The sequence below is a fragment of the Erpetoichthys calabaricus genome, chromosome 14 (assembly GCF_900747795.2).
Source record: "Erpetoichthys calabaricus chromosome 14, fErpCal1.3, whole genome shotgun sequence".
NCBI lineage: Eukaryota > Metazoa > Chordata > Cladistia > Polypteriformes > Polypteridae > Erpetoichthys > Erpetoichthys calabaricus.
This window is the reverse complement of record NC_041407.2, coordinates 98,123,776-98,145,404: the sequence shown is the minus strand read 5'-3', so window position 1 is coordinate 98,145,404 and position 21,629 is coordinate 98,123,776. Positions and strand designations below refer to the sequence as shown.

The 21,629-nt window shown below is 35.2% G+C and overlaps 2 protein-coding genes across 8 annotated transcripts in view; both read left to right on the top strand.

Moving 5' to 3' along the window:
• hoxb3a (homeobox B3a) overlaps positions 1 to 15,914 on the top strand; it is a 51,589-nt gene extending 35,675 nt beyond the window's left edge. For 5 of the 7 annotated variants that reach the window (XM_051936199.1, XM_051936196.1, XM_051936197.1 and 2 more), the window contains 3 exons: positions 6,990 to 7,050; positions 12,455 to 13,013; positions 13,664 to 15,914. In XM_051936199.1, the coding sequence (XP_051792159.1) occupies positions 12,572 to 13,013; positions 13,664 to 14,427 (1,206 nt within the window). In that variant the 5' untranslated portion in view covers positions 6,990 to 7,050; positions 12,455 to 12,571 and the 3' untranslated portion in view covers positions 14,428 to 15,914. Of the gene's footprint in view, positions 1 to 5,165; positions 5,304 to 6,989; positions 7,051 to 8,896; positions 9,803 to 12,454; positions 13,014 to 13,663 lie in introns of those variants that run through there. The other 2 variants (XM_028819526.2, XM_051936200.1) reach the window with 2 other exon arrangements.
• An 878-nt stretch (positions 15,915 to 16,792) lies between these two features.
• On the top strand, positions 16,793 to 21,041 carry hoxb2a (homeobox B2a). Its single transcript, XM_028819541.2, has 2 exons — positions 16,793 to 18,895; positions 19,716 to 21,041. The coding sequence occupies exons 1-2, from the start codon at positions 18,466 to 18,468 to the stop codon at positions 20,444 to 20,446; spliced, it is 1,161 nt and encodes a 386-aa protein (XP_028675374.1). The 5' UTR covers positions 16,793 to 18,465; the 3' UTR covers positions 20,447 to 21,041.
• The last annotated feature ends 588 nt before the right edge of the window (positions 21,042 to 21,629 follow it).

Sequence of the window (21,629 nt, the reverse complement as noted above, 5' to 3'; positions counted from 1 at the left end):
CTTGCAAGATTAGTTGACATGTTAAACATTCAAAAGAACCATCATTATTTGACTTTTTGGGCACAGAATAGACAAGATTACTTAAGAAAACATTGACTAGGAACAAAAATGATATTCTCTTCCAATGATTTACCACTCCAAATAATGAAAACCCTAATGGAATGTTTGGTTTCGTTCCGTTTTTGCGAATATTGTCCAAAAAAGACCACAATGCTTATTATTTTTTGTTACAAATAAAGACTTTTTAATAATACCTTAATTACACCTATTCGTCAGAAAAACTGGAATGAAACTATATATTTGACGATCAGGTAATATTTAAAATAATGTCTTTTATTGCAGCTGTTACTATTGATTAATATTTCTTTAATGAATGTGCAAAAGAAAAATAATGCAGGTAACCAAATTATTTATGAAATCTAAAAAGGTCTCCACTGATTAATTTCATATTTCATTGGCTATATATAGAGCGAAATGTGTTACATTTCTATTTTATTTTATCCCTTTCATACATCTAAAGATAATTTTATGATTCATTTTATAACAGTATATGTTATTATAAGACAATATCAATATTTGAAGTGCACAACGTTAAGCACATTACGTTTATTCATTCAGCTCAAGGGCAGGTATTGAGTACTAATGTGTATAAATGTCTATCAGCCAATGAAAAACAGCTTCGCGTTTATTCTCTTTTAATATGGATATGATATGAATAAGAGGTATTGTATATGCTAGTTGGTAAACACAAGGCATATTCATTAAAGTTGTATAGTTTGAATATTATTATAGTGGCAGAAGTAGCAAGCCAGGTTATTCTATGGCTTCCAAACATTCTGTTGCATCCGCTTCTCGTGTGATTACACATTAAGAGATTAAATCAATACTAAATCTAGCATTAATGTATAATGCTCTGTATTGCTTGCCATCTAATCTCGATAAAAGATAAGTGGAAGAACAGCACTGAACTACAACGGGCTGGTATTTGTTTATTTATATAAAACCAAATCTGCTTTACATAGCTTTTAAGAATGAAATTGAACAAGACAGAAAAGAAATAAAACTGCGCCCCTCTTGTAATATCAGGATGGACGAGTTCAGTATTTTTAAATCAGTTTATTTACATTATAAGAAGATAGCTAATAATTCAATAGTACAATTTACCAAATAATATTGACTATTAGAGGTTTAGCTATTCGGAACTTCATCACACAAATTATTTGTATGATTTGCATATTCAAATATTACAAACTCTTCAATAATATTTACAAACTTTACTAAACCTAATAATTTAATTCAATATTCCAAATACAAACAGTAGTTTGATGAATAAATTGCGTAGATACTCCATGTGAGTTTTTCATTTAATTTGCCAAAATGCCCAGAAAAATCGTTCTGTCTGTGCAGTTCACTTTACACTGCAACACAAACGAGAATAATAAATGTATTATTCTAAAGATCATTATTTACCTGACCCTTAAGCTAGGATAGGACACACGCACAATATCATTTAGAATAAGAATAGGAGTATTTGAACTTCATTTTCTGCACAAAGACTTATAAAACCACGATTATCCATTCCTTCTTGTAATGAAGCATTTTCTGGTTGTTGCTGCTGGCATCCATTCTCATGCTCGTATAGTTCCTCCAGGTCCGTTTTACTATACAGGAATAGTTCTGGGCTATATGAGCGGTGCAAAATATCGTTGTGCAGTTCTGCTATTAATATTCAGGACTTAGTCGGAAAGACTTTTAATTGGATCTTCAAGCGTAAATCTTCTTTTTCCTTGTTATACCTCATGTCAGTCGTCAGTCGTGGTTTTCATTCTTCTCCAACTATGTTTTAATCGTTTTGGGAACAAACTGAAGCATATAGGACCTATGCTTGAAAATGTAAAATCCAAGAAGTATAGTTGATAACTATTTTCCACATAAGAATTCTTTATTTAGAAAGATTTGTCGTTGAAATGGGGACAACTGACTGCCCCCTTAACCATGTACATATTATTTTATCGTATTTTAGATTCATATCTGCCTGCAGGTGTAATTCATAATAAAATTGTTCCTAGGACGCTGAGTTTCTTCGCTCTGTCTATATTGCTGTTTCGATGCCCATTGCGGCCAGATAGCAGGTGAGACAGCCAAATAACAACAGGATGCTGAACCGTTACTTTGCACGTAGTAGGAATTCCATTTGTACCATAAAATTAATTGCCAGCTGTTTGACCTGCTCAACAATCGCCTATTGTTTATCACAAGCCATAACCGAGCTTTGTAATATTGAAACAGATTACGATGGACACCACGAAATGTGGAACATAGTGCAAACTCATTTGCGCTACCATCTTTTTGTTTAATTTTTCTTTTTTTTAGAACATTGTGAACATTAACAGTAAATAAATACATTTTGTCTTTGCATTAAGGCTTCACTCTTGTCAGACTTTGGTGAGGTCGTAAACGAATTTTAGCGGCAAATCCAAAATAATGTTTTCCATTTCAAGATCAGGGCCTGTTGTACCGGAATCTAATCAAACCCTGGACGGAATGAAATCCATTACATGTAGCGCTCTTATTCTCAATCACTCTCTGACATCCCGATAATTTTAATTTGGCAATGAGCCCCAATGTATTGTTGAAATTGTGAAATAAAACCCAGAGCAGCAGCAGTTTCCCCTTATTATTACAATTAAATTATTTGTAATTTATTACTAGTTTAGTAGTCAGGGTGCGTAATTTATATACTTAAATAACAATAGCCACAAAGCAATTATTTTTTCGTTTAATTTGTTTGAGTAACCGCGAGATAGATAGATAGATAGATAGATAGATAGATAGATAGATAGATAGATAGATAGATAGATAGATAGATAGATAGATAGAGTAGACAGTGACTGCAGAAAGTCAAAAAAATTTTACCTCGAAAATGTAATCACCGAAGGAATGCTTCAAAATATTCCTCGAATTAACAAGTAAATGCTAAAAAATGTCAGACTTGAGGATACAAGTTATTGTGACTATTAAATTTACTCGATTTGTGATATTATATAAACATAAACACTCACTACTCACTATACACTATGACAGTACTCATAAACATTAATCGTATATTCATTTGTATTTGCTGGTAATACTATACGCTAACGAATGCTCTGTTAATGTATTTGTCTCTGATATGATTATTCCACTTATTTATGCAATTCCACGTCTTATTGTAATACATTATACCGTGAAAGGTAACTGCAGCCTGATATATTTTACTGTTCTTTAATTTTCTTGCGTAAGCAGAATTAAAGTCTTTCTTTAAAGTTGTGCTGCCTTTCGTGTAAGGCAACTTCTGTAAATTACTCTCTGTTACCCGAGGCATGTCAATTGTCCTGCGAGTCCTGGCGCCCAGGCGTCTTATTTTGTTTGAAAATTGCTTTACATTACATTTTTCTTAGTCCTTCGTATAATTTTTGGTAGCCCCCAGTCAAAAATGGAAATTTTGACCCAGTGGTTTATGCGTACTGGAATGCAAGATGAGAGGAAACCACAACACCCTGTGTGGGTATAATTTAATTGATTTTACCATAAATCACGAGCGCGATTGCGATAAATGAGTAGTATCATTGAAGTAAATTGTACTTTGTGTAAGGCATATTATACAATATTGGCAAGGTGTACATTCCTACCCTTTTAGTAATATTTAAACATTTCTGTAATATTCACTCTCCGACTTAACCTATGTGCGTCGATTATATTTACAGCTCTTCTGTTGACTAATAGATAAATGTTCTATCCAGACTTGTCTGGCTTCTTGTGACTTTACCTTAAAGTGTCACAAATATTCTTTCTTTCTTTCTTTGTTTCTTTCTTTCTTTCTTTGTAAAGTTTTTTTCGTCCAACGTAAATGATTTTCTGAAATGTTCCTAGAATCGCCAAATGGCTGTTTGTATGAGCTAGCCATTGAAATTCTGTTAAAGATTATCACACCAGACTCTTTTAGTTTAAATTAAAAATTAACTGACTTGCATTGAGACAGTGGACATCGTACTGGAGGTGGTCTTTTGCCCCAACGACGAGCATGAAGGATCAAAGCATTTTAAAGTACAAATGATCTAATGATCTTTGGAAAGCCATGAAGACCCATAACATTCCATCACACGGACCAAAAATCGTTGCAACATTTTGTATTCGAAAAGAATAATGCTTTTATACTCGCTGCAGTATAAAATTAACTAATATTAAACTATACAGGCGTAAATAAACACTTAATAGTTAATTATCCAATTATTAATTAACGATATGTATTTGATGCCTGAACGATAAACGTGCACAAAACTGGAATCTTTATCATTCTTAAGAAAACTAATACTCAATTATAGCCATTCTCGTGGTATTATTGCACTAAAGAAAGAAAGAAAGAAAGAAAGAAAGAAAGAAAGAAAGAAAGAAAGAAAGAAAGAAAGAAAGATCTTTAGCAAATCATAATAATAAAATATTATTTTCAACAATCAATATGCTATCTGATACAGCAAACAGGAAACCAGTAAAACTCTTGTGAAAAGTTTGATTGTAATCCAATGATCCTTAGCAGAAGGTGCGTGGGAGTAAACCATGCCCACCGCACCAGGCTCCTCATAGTGAAAGGCAAGGCCGGTGTTATCAGTTTCAGATCCTAGCAGGCGAACTCGCAGCTTCTTCAGTCGTTCTCCCTGTCTCTCTCTAGTATTCCGAGTTAAACTCCATTACTAGTCATAAACATGAGGAAAAAGAAGAAATAAGCTTCAGTAAGTTTTCCGGCAGGATGTTAAGAACAACTTATACGATTAAATTCATTTCAAAAGGCAATGGATATTTATGCCTTACGGAATGGGCCCCACTGCTGCAAAAATAGCTTGTATTGGAATCTGCTGGAAAAACTGAAATACGAGGAGCTCTTCAAACTCTGAAAGTGTTTTTTTTCCGAGTATTCAACTTCACGAGAAAAAGTGCTTCATTTTAGAAATCCCTTTAAAACGACAAATGTTGACGTATGCAGGTCACGTGAGTGCATAATTCAAGGTATTATTTTGTCATTTGGATGGTAAAAGGCCTTCTCGTCTCGAGCTGTGATCACCCAGCCTCTAACTCTGTTATTAACCGCAGCTTTGGTTAAAAAAATAACAACAAAGAACAAATGTGATGAGGAAATGTTTGGAGACCCGTGTCTTTTGGAAGAGTCCATGAGGTTACTTTAAAAGCCTGGGACAGAGGGCTGGGATTTTTTAAATATATGTTTGGAAGCAATTCAAAAGCACTTCCGTTGATTGATCGTTAATCTGGTGAGTTATAGCTCGTCTGCCTAAAGGTCATATGTAGAAAATGCTCCAGTGTGTACACCAACGCTGCACGCTTTTAAATAACAGTTTTTTGTTGGAAAATTTGTTAGACTATGTGGCGGTTGTTGAGGTTCTCGCAATTGTTATAAAATAAAGTTTCTGTTATTCAATACCTGCCTAAATGAAAGAGTTTCGAATAAGCTGTTGTTCTTACAAAACAATGGAAATATAAGTAAAACTTTCTAAAAACAGCTTCGGCGTGCTCAAACACGCACATATGCAATTACGTATATCGATATCCAATGTAAAAAATAAGGAATTATTTCAAGGAAATACGTGCATAAGTGTGTGTGTGTGTGTATGTATATATATATATATATATATATATATATATATATATATATATATATATATATATATATATATATATATATAGTTTATTTTTTATTTTTTTCCTTTCGTTAAACTGTTTGCCTTTATGTGTTTTTAATGACCCATCTTGGATATTTTTGAAATACATTATGCATGCGGCTACTATTGCATGCATTGGTGCAATAAATCCGCTTATCTCTTATATATCATTTCACATGAACGGAAGAACTCGCAATCTGATTTGTCGCCTTTGAACGTTTTACTGCATTTTGATTCCTCTTTGATATGTGAACATTTATTATTAGGACTGGCTTCTGCTTATTTTGCATAATGCCATAATGCTTACCCCTCTCTTTGTTCTTCTGTGCAACACGGGAAGCCTCAGGCCAATATGTGTTGTAACTTACACGGTCAAGAACGGCGTAATTCGTGGTGCATGTTATCTTTACTTAAAATCAGCAAAAGGGTAGAAAACAAACGTTAAATGAGGTAAGACTCCGTGAAGCGAAAGAAACAATATCTATACTATATGTGATGTATATCTGTGGCGTGTGCGCGCGCACGCGAGAAGATGTAATAAATTATTTTATACAACTTTGCAGGCCGCATCTTTAAAAGGTCAGGAAACACATGGCACAGCAAGCACTTGTTTTGGATCCTTGACTCAAACAGAAACAAGGGAGTACACTTAAAGCTTTTAATCCAAATTAATAATGGCTATCACATAAATATGGTGGTTGATTTAACTTGAGAAATATGCATTTAAGAAAGTCTACATCTTGGTGCTTTGCACTAAGGAATAGAACTTAAGGTTTTCACGTAATATAATAAAGATTTTTGGTCTTTATGGTTTTTTTTTTAATTTTTTAAAACGATTTGCGCATATTGTTTTTTTCTTATTAAACCTTCAACAGCTTTAATACGAATATTAAGCTCTTACTAAGTCATCCTAATTTAAACGAAATAAAATCAATGGAGACGGTTTTAGAGAATGTAGTAATACACCAATAATAATACATAATATTATTTTTCTGTATAGTTTCATATGATTGAAATTCCTATATATAACGCAGTTGAATGAAAATTTAATGTCTAAATAAGAACCTGTCTTCCCATCATTACCACTCCCGAAAAATACTTTCTTTGCCCTAGTTTAATCAAAATTCATATTATAGTTATTTGGTAACATGGCCATCTTCTTAGTCATCGGAAATGGACTGTGTGTGTTTCGATCGTCTTTTGATGCTGAGTGTAAACCGTTCGATTTTCTTCAATCTCCTTGATCGAATATTTGTCATCTGTTCCTGTCTTTTACAGCTTCAAGTCGGCATCAAGCCTCGTTCCCCAGGATTTTGTGGTGAAAAACAGATTGCCTTCGGTAAGTTTTCAAAAATTTTAAGGTCAAACGAAATCTCGGAAACATTAGCGCAAAATGCCTCTATAAAGAATAGAAAACATTAAGCACTCGACGGTACGTTATATTATATTCGGAATTAATTAGTTTTTAGTATTATTATTAATTTTATATTGAAATTATAGCCTTAAAATGTTATTGTTCTTAGATTAAATATTTCTTAGTAGAAACCTGTCTCGTGGATTACTTGTTATATTTCAAAACGAATTATATACTTCAGTGTGTTTAGCTTGTTAATAATGTATTGCAGACATCTCGCATTTTGTTGTGTTAGACCATACAGAGTCGTAACAGTACTACATTCTGGTTTTAAATAGTGAAAATTCCAATTTAAATATTAAGCACTCGCAGTTTTGGAATGAAACCTCTTTAACTCTTTAACATCTTACCAAAATCCTGAAAAAATACAAATATACGGGCTATCTATCTATCTATCTATCTATCTATCTATCTATCTATCTATCTATCTATCTATCTATTAACGAAATTGTGCATTATGTGAATAAATACACAAAATAAATAAACAGCAATTTTCTTGAAATATGTATATTTACTATTTGTTCATTAAATATGAATTCATAAGCAATCATTAAACTTTGCAAGGTACTCTGTGTATTTAACAGAAATACACACATACATTCAAATTGAATTAGACATACAAAAATGCATATATCTCACTTTCTCATATTTTAATAATTCATACGCAAGTAGCATGTGAAACCATCATGTATGGAAATTGCTAAACACATTAACTGCCGAGCAATTTTAGTTTATTTTCTTAAAGAAGTACATTAAACATTAATATTAATATTTTAGTTACATGTGTTACAATTAAACAAGATTTTATTGCAAACTGACTTGATTAAACTTAAGCAACTGACAACCACATTTGTACTGAATTTAACAAAAAATTGCATTACAAAGTATACATATGAATACCCAATAGTTTCCTGCAATGATTTAAGGTTATATATTTGCCCTAAGGGCTAAATGTATCAGTGAATAAGGGCTTAAGTACGAAAACTGAAGTATGATTCCATAGTGGATGACTGATAGATAGATAGATAGATAGATAGATAGATAGATAGATAGATAGATAGATAGATAGATAGATAGATAGATAGATAGATAGATAGATAGATAGATAGATAGAAATCGCCATTCGCCCTGAACATCAGTAATCAGAGATTTATATAATAATCCGTTTTTTCGACGATGATGTATCCAAGAACACAAAATGAAAGTCCAGTCATATAAATGCAGATTACTCCAGAGGTAGACGTCTAATAAATGCAAAGTTAAAAAAAACACTTGAGTTTACCAACAGTGAAGATTAAACAAAGACGTTCTTCATTCACACAGGATCTTCTCTGTGTTGCCATTCATCTGTATTTTTTTTTCTTGGTGGCTAAAGTTTTTCTTCCCAAAAAATTAGCCAAGGTTGCAAATTACAAAACAATGAAGCACGGCAAAAGTTGCAAACACCTAAATTTTTTACTCCCTCCTTCCTCCCACGCCGTTTGAATCCCCTTCTCTATTCAAGTACCTACACGAATAGCATCTTTTAAAGTTGCTGTTTACAGCTGCTGCGCTCACTATAAGTCATAAATCTTACGTAGCCATAAACGACAGGGGAAGCGTCTTGAATAATAAAAGGAGAGAGAGAGAGGAAAAGTTTTCTCTCTAAACACCGATGTTCTTTCTTGCTCGGCTTTATCTGACATTTAACCTTTTTTCATTTTCCTACTAAAATATAAATATTTTCAACGTCTATCTATAAGGAGAGATTTCCATTTTCTTCATCATAAACTTGTTATAAAAGTTTTTTGGACTTGTTTTCGGGTTTTATATATGGCACATAATCATATGGTATCCACTCTTTAACATAATTGCTCGCTTGCTGTCTGTTACCAAAATGATTTTTTTTTAATTTTACGCATTAATTATTAGGTATAGGGGCTGAGCCTAATATGTATACATAATACAGACTTAGCAGATCCGTCTCTATCAGTCAATGGGGAGTTACCAAGTTAAACGTGTTTTTCTAATGTTATTATGTATTGGAGAGAGGGAGAGAATGCGAGCCCTAAGTCAAACAAAAACAGTACTAGCATGGATTGGCACCTAATTGTGAAACACGTGAATCAAAAAGCTAGCTTGCCATTTCCAGAGTAGGCCTCTGTCCACCACGTCTGCAATTAGCATAATTTTTCACTAGTGACGCTGTTTGAAGACGGATTAACACTCGGTGGCTTGCCCGGCACTCTAAAGCGAGCATTTATTTTAAAATGTCGAAACGGAAATTGTATTCACAATTTTTTTCACGGGGATGAAAATATTAAAACCCGTTAAGGTGCAATGTGGATTATAATGTTAGGCTTTGTGCTGTGAAGGAAAAAAACAGAGGCCATTGTTATCAGTGAGCAGGGCGTACCAGTCTACAGGGCAGCTAGAATCTCAGGGTTTGTCCATTCAAAGCCCCGGTTCTCTTCAGATCTTGGAAGCTATAACATCTTGTCTTTCCAAACGGAGCGAAATTAAGCAGCCATACCCAAGGCTCCGGCCAACTCTGGCGTCGCGCGGATTTTTCTCGCATCTATGTTCATGTATTCCATAACAATTTTAAAGGAGGGGAGAACTCTCGCTTATTGATTGCAGCGAAGCTGGATGTGAAAATATATTATGTCTTCCTGCGCTTTGCTCGTCAGAGGCTAAGGTAAGCTGGACTCAAATAGGCTATGAGTTTGTGAATGGCGGAGTGTATGTCCTAGTGATTTATGACCATCTGACTGCAATCTCGGTTCAAGAAGAGTTCACAAAAGCTTTAGCTTCCTTCCACGCTGCAGCTCCTTTTCTACCATTCTTTTGTAACTCTGTTCGACTGGTTTGCTATTTTAATATTTATTTTCAATGCAGCGGGGGGGAGGTGAGGGATTCATTTTTGGTAGGGGGGGTACGTTTGTTTTCGTTTCTATTACAAATCATCATTGCACGTTTGAGGCAGACGGATCGCTGATTAATATGAACGGCTTCACTATCAAATCCTTTGCCGAATATCCACAATTGGATTTAGCTTTAATGTTAACGTCATATACTCCCTACCGCTCTCATTTTCCTTTTAGCTATCTCTCTCTCTCTCTCTCCCTCTCGCCCTATATATATATATATATATATATATATATATATATATATATATATATATATATATACAAACAAATAGTATATCTCGTCGTTTATTATATTTACTACTTAATCACGATATAATAAATCATAGAGAACTTCTGATTATGATTATGGTTTTACCTTAAATATTTTCGGCACAGAGGGTTCGCTTAAAATAAAACAAATCAGCTCGCTTTTATTTTAGTCTATGCAATAATTTCTTTCCCAAACAACGTAGCTGGCGATGTCCGGTAAATCAGAAACAATTATAACATTTATAACAACAATTATAAATGCGTAAAGCATTTAGTGTAACAAAACGACTGTCTTCCTGTTTTTTTTATTGGCGTTCAATGTTGCTGTTCTTTAATTGCATTGTAATTTTGAAATCGAACTTTTTCCGACCCCACAAGCAAAAGGTACTGTGACGGGCCGAGAAGGCCCACTGTTTCTATGTGATATCGTTTAATATTTATTGTTCCTAGCCTGATTTTCAAACAATTCCTTAGAGTAAATAATTAGGATTCGGCCTGTCTGACCAAAAGATAAATCACTGACACTTATGACGTGTTCAGAGGTGATTCACAAAAGCTGTATCCCAGTGTACTGCAATAATCTTTTCCTTCTTTAAACACATATAAATTTCGTTCCCATACATTTATTTAATTTTACGGAAAATGTACACTCGGAAGCATGATCCCTTTTCGGGTTTTCTTTTTTAACCTTATACGGTATTTAACATTCATCACTTTGTTTTTTTTTATTGCAACGAAGGAGTTTCATAACGAAATTCCGTTATTTTTTATCATTTTAATTAAAGTAACTTTATACTGATTGAAAAATGTATTAGACATGAGTTTTAAAAAACCATAAGAACTGCTTTTTTTCTTTGATGGCTTTTCTATTCTAAAGGCCGCACAAATTATTTTTTTAATGTCAGAAAACGCAAAATATTTTCCAAAAATATACGTGAATGCGTTGTTCTTTCTTTTTTTTCCCCAGACACATTAGAGACATAATATTCACAGAAAAGATATTCCGTATTTGGGAAAATTCACATTTTTAGGCATTTTCTTCTCGCCATAAAAATAGTACTAACATTTGTCAGATTCTATTATTTCTGCTAGTAAACAACAAATAAAAGTATTGGATACAGTGTGATTTTTTTTTTAAGAATAGGTAAATATAGTGTACCAATCGCTGTACTACTTTCTAATTCTGTTTTGTGCTTTAACCCTTTTACCATCTCTCTGGGAAGTCGAGAGGTTTTCAAAATCGTCTTTCTGCCCGTGTGACCCCCTCATACATCAAATTATGGAGCTCTCTTCATGACAGTGTGCACTGCTCTGTGTGCTGTTTTTTTTTTTTTTTTTTTTTTTTTTTGGGAGTGTGGGGGGGTGAAGTTCAAACAGTGGTCAAAAGAGGCCATACCCTGTTCTTTTCTGGTTTACACTGTTGCCAAAATCCATCACTTTGTAACTAGAGTCAGAAAATTGCAGAAACTGCCCTAAGCTATCTCTACAGACAGGTCGAGTTTAAACAAGATACTGCTTTTAACTCTTATGTACCATTATTTTATTTAATCGGTTACTTGTATTGATGTTCGTCTTTATAAACATCTTAGAATACTTGAAAAAATTAAGTACTACTAAGGGCAAGAGCATTCGGCGCGTGTATCTTATATGTTTAATTTTAAGTTGTGCTTTAGCATTGTGCACATTTCTTAGGTCCACAGTTGTATTCGTTACATGTGCTTTTCTCTTTTTGTGATTCATACAAAAAAAAACGGACTTATGCCCATTAGTATGCCTAATATATGCTGTTGACATGTGAACCAAGTGTAAAATTATAAATAAAATATGAAACATAAACCTGTAGTTATTAAAAAATGAGCAGTGGTATATATGTATTAATGAAGTTTTTTTTTCGAAATTAAGAGAGACAAGAGATATTTATTTATTTATAATCGCAATGAAAGAGTTTACGTTTTAATACCGAACTCCAAAGGCTTTATATTATTTTGATACGTTCACGTTTTACTTTTTCCGTCTGTTCAAATCTGTGCTGATCAGCTCAAGTGGAAAAGGATAGCATCTGCAAACTGTGTTTCCTAAAAAGAAAATCTATTCATGTCAGCCGCTTTTCAGTGGCGAAGATGGATTCATAGCCATTCCTGTGTTATCGTGTTTTTCTTCTAACCTTTCAGGTCATCTTCCAAGAGGCAATTGGAAAGGAGCTGTCACGTGACCTCGGGTGCCAATGTTCTTCCAGAAGGTCGCTAGGACCCTGGTAGCCGGTGTAACTATTTTCAGGAAACTCGGAGATGCAGAAGACCACTTACTACGACAACTCGACAATATTTGGAGGTTATTCGTATCAAGGGGCAAATGGCTTTGGCTATGATGCCCCACAACAACCTTACCAACCTTCTTCCCACCTGGATACCGACTACCAGAGGTCTGCCTGCTCTCTCCAGTCTCTAGGCAACAGCACCCCGCAACATGCAAAATCAAAAGAGTTGAACGGAAGCTGCATGCGCCCCAGTTTGCCACCTGAGCACCATCAGGCCCCTCCCCTCTCGCCGTCCCAGAACCCCACTAACAACACGAACAGCAGTTCAGCGCAGCAGCCGGGAAATAGCAGTAAAACCGCTTCATCAAAGTCATCCTCTCTCCCTCCCAACTCCAACCTAACAAAGCAAATTTTTCCTTGGATGAAGGAGTCTCGGCAAAATTCTAAACAGAAAAACAGCTCCCCAAGCACAGGTATATTGAAAACAATACATATTTAATAATTTCAGATTCTTATATGCCCGGTTACTGTATTATACAAATCTATCTATCTATCTATCTATCTATCTATCTATCTATCTATCTATCTATCTATCTATCTATGGTTTTATCACAATATGTGATAAAATGTAAATATAACCAGAAGTCCCCAGAATGTGTTTCAATAATAATAAATTCTTTCCTCTTCACATTCTTTGTATCTGTTTCATGATATCATGAGATGTTTAGGGAAGATGTTGTTGGTTGATCCTACAAACTGCAAAGAAATTTTTCCTGAATGATTCTTTTAATATCATGTCAATTTTTTCTTGCAAAGATGATATTGGTAATGATGATGATGATGATATTATGAGGTAAATTTCAGGGTTTTGTTTTGTTTACCAATGCTAATTAATTCTAAACTGTAAAGGTGTGCACAAGCACCAGTGGCTAAAGGCGCCTGATCTAATTTACATACACTGGGTCAGCAGTGGTGAGCAGATCTTTTAATAAATGCCAAAGTTATGAAGTGGTGTCTCCTAAAATAAAGAGGTTAGGTTTCCATGCCTGTTCCCTGGTTTATTAAGAAATGATGTATTCAATTTCTGTATGTAGTAATTATCTTTTATTTCATTTTAACCCAGCGGAGAGCTGCAGCGGCGACAAAAGCCCTCCGGGTTCTTCAGCTTCCAAGAGAGCACGTACAGCCTACACGAGCGCACAGCTGGTTGAACTGGAAAAAGAATTCCACTTCAACCGGTATCTGTGTAGACCACGACGGGTCGAGATGGCCAACCTTCTCAATCTAAGTGAACGCCAGATCAAAATATGGTTTCAGAACAGGAGGATGAAGTACAAGAAGGATCAAAAATTAAAAGGAATGGGTTCTTCCTCTGGAGGGCCCTCCCCAACAGGAAGTCCACCTTTGCCAATGCAGTCCTCAGCTGGTTTTATGAACTCAATGCACTCTATGACTAGTAACTATGATACTCCCTCTCCACCTTCTTTTAGCAAGCCTCATCAGAATGCCTATGCCATGTCAACCACGTACCAAAACCCCATGAAAAGTTGTCCTTCCCAGCAAAAGTATGGTAGCACAGCACCAGAATATGATCCACACGGTTTACAGGGTAACAGTGGCACCTACGGAACTCCTAATATCCAAGGCAGCCCCGTGTATGTTGGAGGAAGCTATGTGGATACTATGCCCACATCTGGTCCGTCTTTGTATGGCCTCAATCACTTGTCCCACCACCAGTCTAATAATATGGACTATAATGGTGCCCCACAGATGCAAGCCAGCCAGCACCATGGACCTTGTGATCCTCATCCAACATACACAGACCTATCTACACATCATCCTTCTCAGGGCAGAATCCAGGAAGCGCCCAAGCTAACTCATCTGTAGCAGGTCTGAAAATGAAATAAGACTAACTGGGGTGCTGCAATCAGATAACAAATGGTCTAGTGGCTTTTGTCGTATCCAAAAACATCTGTGTTGATTTGTTTCCACATTACTTCCACTAGTGTGTGTTAACAAGGGAAGCATGCAAACCAAAGCTTCTCCTGAACATAAAAGAAGGGAAAAAAAAAATCATCTGAAGTGTGATGACATAGAATTCTGAGTAGCCCTTCTCTTTCATATCACTTCACAAGTTCACCTTGCAGTCTTCCGCACACACATTAGCAGACATTGTGTGGACTGGAAGACATGCCATCAGCACACATGTTTTAGCACTGTAGGGAGTTGTTTTTTTTTCTTCTTTTTTCAGTTAACTTGCAAATGTTTTTCTGCACAAAAGGCAGTATACCATGACACTTTAAAAAAAAAAAACAACTTTATCTACTGTCAGTGAAAAAAAAAAGATTTGCAAATTTTGTTTACAACAAAACTCATTGGACAGTTGTATCAATTTTTTTTTGTCTGTCTTTTTTTTACATTACCTCTTTTCCTGATCAGTGTTACTAATCCCATTATTTTGCTGCTTTTTTTTTTGTATGCTGATACACAAACCTATCACCATTGCTGATCATCATAATTTGGAACACTTCTCAATAAGAAGTCTTTAAAATGAGATTATCTCCATTTTCTGGATTTTTTGTTAACTCTGGTTATGGTAACCTTTGAACATTTCTCGCCTGGACGACTTCTCACGCTGTAAAGTATGAAGTCTTCTCATCTTCGCTCCATCTTATGGTTCACTTATGGTAGGCGCTGCTAACGCTAAAAGCCCACATTTTTCCTCTCTTGACTTAACGTGAAAACAGGGTATATTTGAACAAATTGTATGTCCTAGAAATAAAGCAGAAGTGAAGGCAGTATGGTATTTGCTAATGCTTTTCTTCTTCGGACATCTTTGTTGCACTTAGAGTTTACATTTTAATGAGTGAATCATTTTTTTTTTCTTTTATAAGAAAGCCTCTCCAATCAGACTAATCGCGGGGGTCTTTCAGGATGTGTGTTCTAGTGAACATTAATAAATCTATATTTATTTGTTACAACCAGTTTTAATATTTTTGTTATTTTGTATTATTTATCCCCTTTCATTATGTATTTATATAAAGAAAAAAAGCAAAATTGTACTTTTTTAGTATCTACCTGTTATTAAAGACGTTGTGTTCATGTCATTGTAAACCAGGTTATTTTAGTTAATGTAATCTAGACAGATCAGTAGTTTTATGTTATCCTTGTACATATAAAAATGTAATGAGTTATACTGGAGGCATGAGGGCCGGATCAGACTGTTACTGAAGCATAGTCATGACTTAGAAAAAAAAAAGTATAGCTTAAACAATTTTTGAGAACCTCATTTGCTCTTTGTAGTTATTTTTTTTTCTTGCTAAAGAGTTGTCTGTTGAGCAATTCTTGAATAAAATTCCTGTTATTCAGTTTTACCTTGTCCTTTTGCGTTATGCTCAAATTCGTTAAAAACTGAAAATGTGCATTGTGCAATTATATTTAGGAAAGTTTTTTTTTTTTCCTCCCAATGTAATATGTAAGGGAAAAGGGGCTTTCTTCTCCAGTCGTGGTTGAGCATCACGTGATTCTGAGACAACAACTGCAGGCCATCTGTCAAGAAAAGAAAGCAAAACATTACTGATGAGGAGGTTTCTCCTTTCGAAAATCTAATATTTAATTTACTTACGTAGAGATATTTTCCATGTAGGCACATGTATCTGTTTCTATTTTTTGTGCTAGTGTTCCTATCTATCTATCTATCTATCTATCTATCTATCTATCTATCTATCTATCTATCTATCTATCTATCGTCGAATAAATGCCTTCACGTGTGTTATGTAGAAAAATAAAATTGCATTCTTAAAATAATCCCAAATCATAACATGAATTTTGGAAATGCCAAACAATACAGAGCTTAGTATATTTTGTGAGCTTTTCGTGCTGAATGTAAAAAAAATCTCGTACAAGTGAACTTGTTTTATTTTATCCTTTAATCTCGTATTTTCTTTATAGTAATGATCAAGGCTTTGACGATTAATAGTACGTTAAATTATAATTACGTAGCCTTCCAGTGTGCAATGTTTGCAGAGGATTGTTACTGCTGTGTTCCCATGCAATTTGTTTTTCTCTTTATAATGTAACTTCATGTTCGCCGCCATGCTGGTTGAGTTTGTTTTGTAACACAGAAGGCTTTTGGATTTTAAAATGATAATATTGCTAAAGGAATTTGCATCACGTTATTACGACAATATGTTTCACAACCGTTAAAAAAGACAATGATTTTACTTACAATAACGATTTATTAGAGAAAAAAAATTCAGACATAAAAATGGATTTCCAATTTTGCATATGTTTTAATGATTTTAAAATACAGGCAGGCTATCATCTCAATCTCACATAAAATGTACCTTGCCGGCGGATCCACTATTTCCTTCTAAACATTAGCCAGGTATTATCACGACTGTGCTGGAGACATGAATAAAATAATAATATGCGCCATAAACTCCTCTGCTCCGTGTTCCTCTCTCAAATCTGCCCTTCTCTCAGTTTAGCCGGCACTATAATTGTCTTTAAATGTTATGCACACCCACACATATTTTAACAGACGTAGAAGCTTCCAGGCTTCACTGCACGATTTCACTTTAGAAATTCCAAGCCCACACATTTGAAACCCACAAAGAAAAAAAAAATCATTGTGTAACTTGATATTCTTTTTCTCGCATACGAAATCCAAATTTTAAAATTGAGGAACGATTGATTGTTTGTTGAGACGTTACCGTTCATTAAAATGTTACTTTGATTAACAGTTTTTTCAAAATCTGATCATTAGGCCGAGACCTTTTTCGGGCATTGGAGGTAAAAGGCCGGCATTGTTGAAGGCTTTCCTGGACCGTGTGACTCCCAAACTCGATGCTATGAAAAGATTGATTGTTGCTATTATTTTACCAGGTTTCTAATTTAATTTTTTTTCAGGGCACTTAACTATACACACAATGTTTAGAAGTGTTCTTAAATGCATTGATTTTAGTACACACCGAAATGGTATATTTCGAAGAGTTGAGGTTAACACGATGAACACAGTGGAAATTGCGACCTTTCCGTGAACCTTCTCGTCTTGCAAGTGTATGAAATGTCCCCAGACCAATAATGTTTTACTGTCTAGTTAAACCGGACATATGAGCAGATATCTTTACACATGATGTTGTAATTCGCGTAGCCTCCTTGCTCTAGAAATACGCGTGAGCATTAAACAGAAACACTGACCTGAATCCATTCTTATTCTGAAAGCTCCACATTAAAACGTGGCCCGAATCAAAGCATTTATTCACTGATGGAAATGGATCCAAACTTTATATATTTACCAAGATTACCCCTTAACTATTGAAGCAAATTTGCTTGTATTTACATTATCTGTCTCAGTTGTCAAAACTTTTAAGATTAATGGGCTACATTTTTAATTGCGTAGCTTTGACAGATTGCGGCTGCTAATTAGCCGGACTGTGGTTTACACCACAGTATTATGTGCCGAAGATTTTAACGAATTACAGAGTTTGGTAGGCTGTACACTATGCATTCATTAAATGCCAACACAAGAATATTCCTTGGGAAACACAGGAAGAGATGTCTCAAACAAATGCAAATACACGTGTCTCTATATTACAAAAATATAGAAGTTCCCCTGCACGGTTATGTCGTTATTTTATACTAGATACAGGAGAATCATATTCATTCTCCTGTGTTTTGGATCAATTGGAAAAAATAATGCTCTCTTTTTCCACCAGGCCCTACACTGTTATTGGCCACAAACGAGCACGTGACCAGGAATTGGATGCAATTTCGCCCTAGTCTCCAGTTTAATAGACCAAGGTCCCCATACGCCTGTATTATCACCAATATACACAATTATAAAGTCCGCAAATATAAAATTGCGGCCATCACGTAATTGCGTATTTTTACATCACATTCTTCGTTTAACCTGTGGAAGCGATGAATTTTGAATTTGAGAGGGAGATTGGGTTCATAAACAGCCAGCCTTCTCTTGCTGAGTGCCTGACGTCCTTTCCCGCTGTCCTGGAGTCATTTCAAACTTCATCAATCAAGGAGTCGACATTAATTCCTCCTCCTTTCGAGCACACCATCCCTAGTCTGAATCCATGCGCTACAAGCCAGCCGCGACCGAGAAGCCAAAAAAGATTTGCAAATGGCCTTCTGCTGCAACAGTCCTCACCACAGCCCCCAGCTCCCCCGACTTCTTCTACCCCGGTGGCAGCCGAGTTCCCCTGGATGAAGGAGAAAAAGTCTTCAAAGAAGAGTAATCACCATAATGCGCCGAATGCTGCTGTAACATCTCAAGTCTCATCCTCGTCCTCGCCGACTTCTTCAGGCTTTCCTGGCTCTAGCATCGGTTCTCCTGCAGGTCAGTTACAAACACGTTATTAATAATGTACTGAATTATTATTTTTTTTACTGTATAAATATAATGGTATGGGGCTGAAGCATCACTGGCAGGTTGATCTCTGCGTATATGTGTGCGTGAATTCAAATGATTTTCTGCATAATAAGTATATATTTTTTTCATAACACCTTCATTAAATTATTTGTGGAAATGCAAGGAGTGGTCATAAATTATTTAATATGCAGCTCCAACCAGGACATCTAATCCTTTTTATAAATAATGTTTCGCGCTCAAAATTAAAACAGACAGCGTTACAATATTACAGGTTATTAATGGTTTGCCTAAATATATAAATCTGTCATCACGTTGTATTTGCTCTAAATTTCCTTGCAGCCTTTGTAATCAAATCCTCACATGCTAATACTGCATAACAATATACATATGAAATGCTTCATGATACAGTCGTTGCGTATTCATTATTGCAGTTGTTTACTAACATAAAGGTCAATCTCTTCTGTATCATAACCACAAAATAAGGGGTAGTCATGTTGTCTTGAAATATATGGTAAGAATTCAACGAGACAAAACCAAACATCAGGGCGGGGGGACCGAAAACTGTTATGAATAGCTGTTTCGTGAAATTACTGACAGAGAAAAGAGCACAACAAGGATTTTTTTTCCACTCCCAGAAGCAATGGTCATAAGTCAGATTCCACAGATGTGGGTTAAACGTACTTCCTATAATTCCTAAATGCATATGTAACTTTATTTTGACTGATGGTTTCTGATGCTCATTCAATTCGTGTTAATCGTCTTTTTTTTTTTTTTTTTTTTTTTGCAGATTCCCATGGCGCACTGGATAATGGAAGTGGTTCCAGGAGATTGCGAACTGCCTACACAAACACGCAGCTTTTGGAGCTAGAGAAAGAATTTCACTTCAACAAATACCTCTGTCGGCCTCGGAGGGTGGAAATTGCAGCCTTACTGGATCTAACAGAAAGGCAAGTCAAAGTGTGGTTTCAGAACCGTAGGATGAAGCACAAAAGACAAACAACTCATCACAAGGACGGTCAGGACACGGACCACGCTTGTACTGAGGGAATGGAGGAAAACGAAGCCGTTTCCCCCTTTGCAAGTAAGCCTCTGGAAGCGACGGGGTCTGCAGTCACGGAGAGGGAGGACTGGAAATCCGCTACTAGTTTTGCAGTCAGTGCTAACAACCACGCAAAGCACCACTCTCCAGAAGAGCCACAGGAAAGCCCCCCAGAGCCCGCATCGGCCCCTGATGAAAATATCAGAAGCTCCCCGTACCAATCGTCCGCACCTCAAGTCCGAGCCAACATGACACAAGAGAGTGCATCGGCACCGGATAATTCGTTATCTGAGACTCAGGAATCAACGTTGTTACCGGACATAAATTTCTTTCCGACCGAATCCTGCCTACAGATTACTGAGGGTCTGTCCCCCAGTCTGCAAAGCTCCCTAGACAGTCCGGTCGATTTTTCAGAAGAGGATTTCGATTTTTTCACCAGTACGCTTTGTACTATAGACCTCCAGCATTTACAGTTTTAAGTAGTAATGATAATAATAAAATAATAATAATAATAATGAATAAAAATAAAAATAATAACTGGGAGAAAGAAGGCATTTCACCGTATTATTAAAATGTAACAGGTGGATTTTCATTTTTATTTATCGTCATGGCTCTGTATAAGGAATTAAATATTAAAAAAAAAAACGGTTCTATATTAATCAGAAAAGCACTCGATAGTTTTGATGAGTTTCTAAAAAAAAAGAGTTCCATTCAAATTATAGAGGCTTATGTTACAGGCTATTGTTTTCTATATGTCCCTTCTAACGGGAATTATTTGTCGAAATCCAATTTTTATTTATTTATTGCATTTTTATTATGTTTTTTAATTGTATTTTGACATCGATTATTACCTACCTTGACTTTCCCGATCGTATAGCTTCCACAATCCTTAAATTCTCAGGAATTAAGAAAAAAAAATAATGTTGTCAGCTGCTTTTAGCGTTTCTTAAGAAGAGAGGGTGTTGTTCCTCTTTAAGTTTTAGAACTAGATTATTTATTGAAATTCTTTAATAGCAAATTACAAATTATTTATTGTACATTATTTTCATAGATAATAAAATCTTTATAAACCTATACGGCTTCATGTTTTTTATACAGGAATGGGTTTAATAATTTTCTTTGGTGCAGATTATAATCTTTGATTGTACTTTACTAATTCCAATTTTTTTTTCTTTTTGCTTTTATTAACCACACTTTTGCTTGATGATTTCCGCCGTATTTTTTATTTATTTATTTTTTTTAACAAACTTTAAATTACAACAGAACCTGATTTTATTTTCCGAGTGTAAATGTTATTTAAGCAACCAGATTGTATTTACAGCCCAGGAGCCATTCTGATGATTAAAAGACTGCATTTCCATATTAGAGTATTTAATTACATCTCATTAACAGCGAGGTCTGCAGTTATATACATAGACTCACGAGAGCCAGGCAGGGATGTGTACCGCTAAATCACGCAGACTTTCAAACGATACATACGTTTATTCCTATATATTGTATGCCGGTTTTCTTTCTATAATCGCATCTGCACGAATCGGTAAGAGCAATTAAAGTTACAACAGAGCTGATGATATTTATTTGTGAATGTGGAATTTCAAGCAAGAAACCCCGTCAGGTGGCAAAAAAATAGTTTGACCGCATAAATGTACAATTCTGATTAAT

Coding starts and splice junctions, on each gene's coding strand:
- hoxb2a (XM_028819541.2), top strand. CDS start 18,466: ATGAATTTTGAATTTGAGAGGGAGATTGGGTTCATAAACAGCCAGCCT. Junction 18,896..19,715: donor TAGCATCGGTTCTCCTGCAG/GTCAGTTACAAA, acceptor TTTTTTTTGCAG/ATTCCCATGGCGCACTGGAT.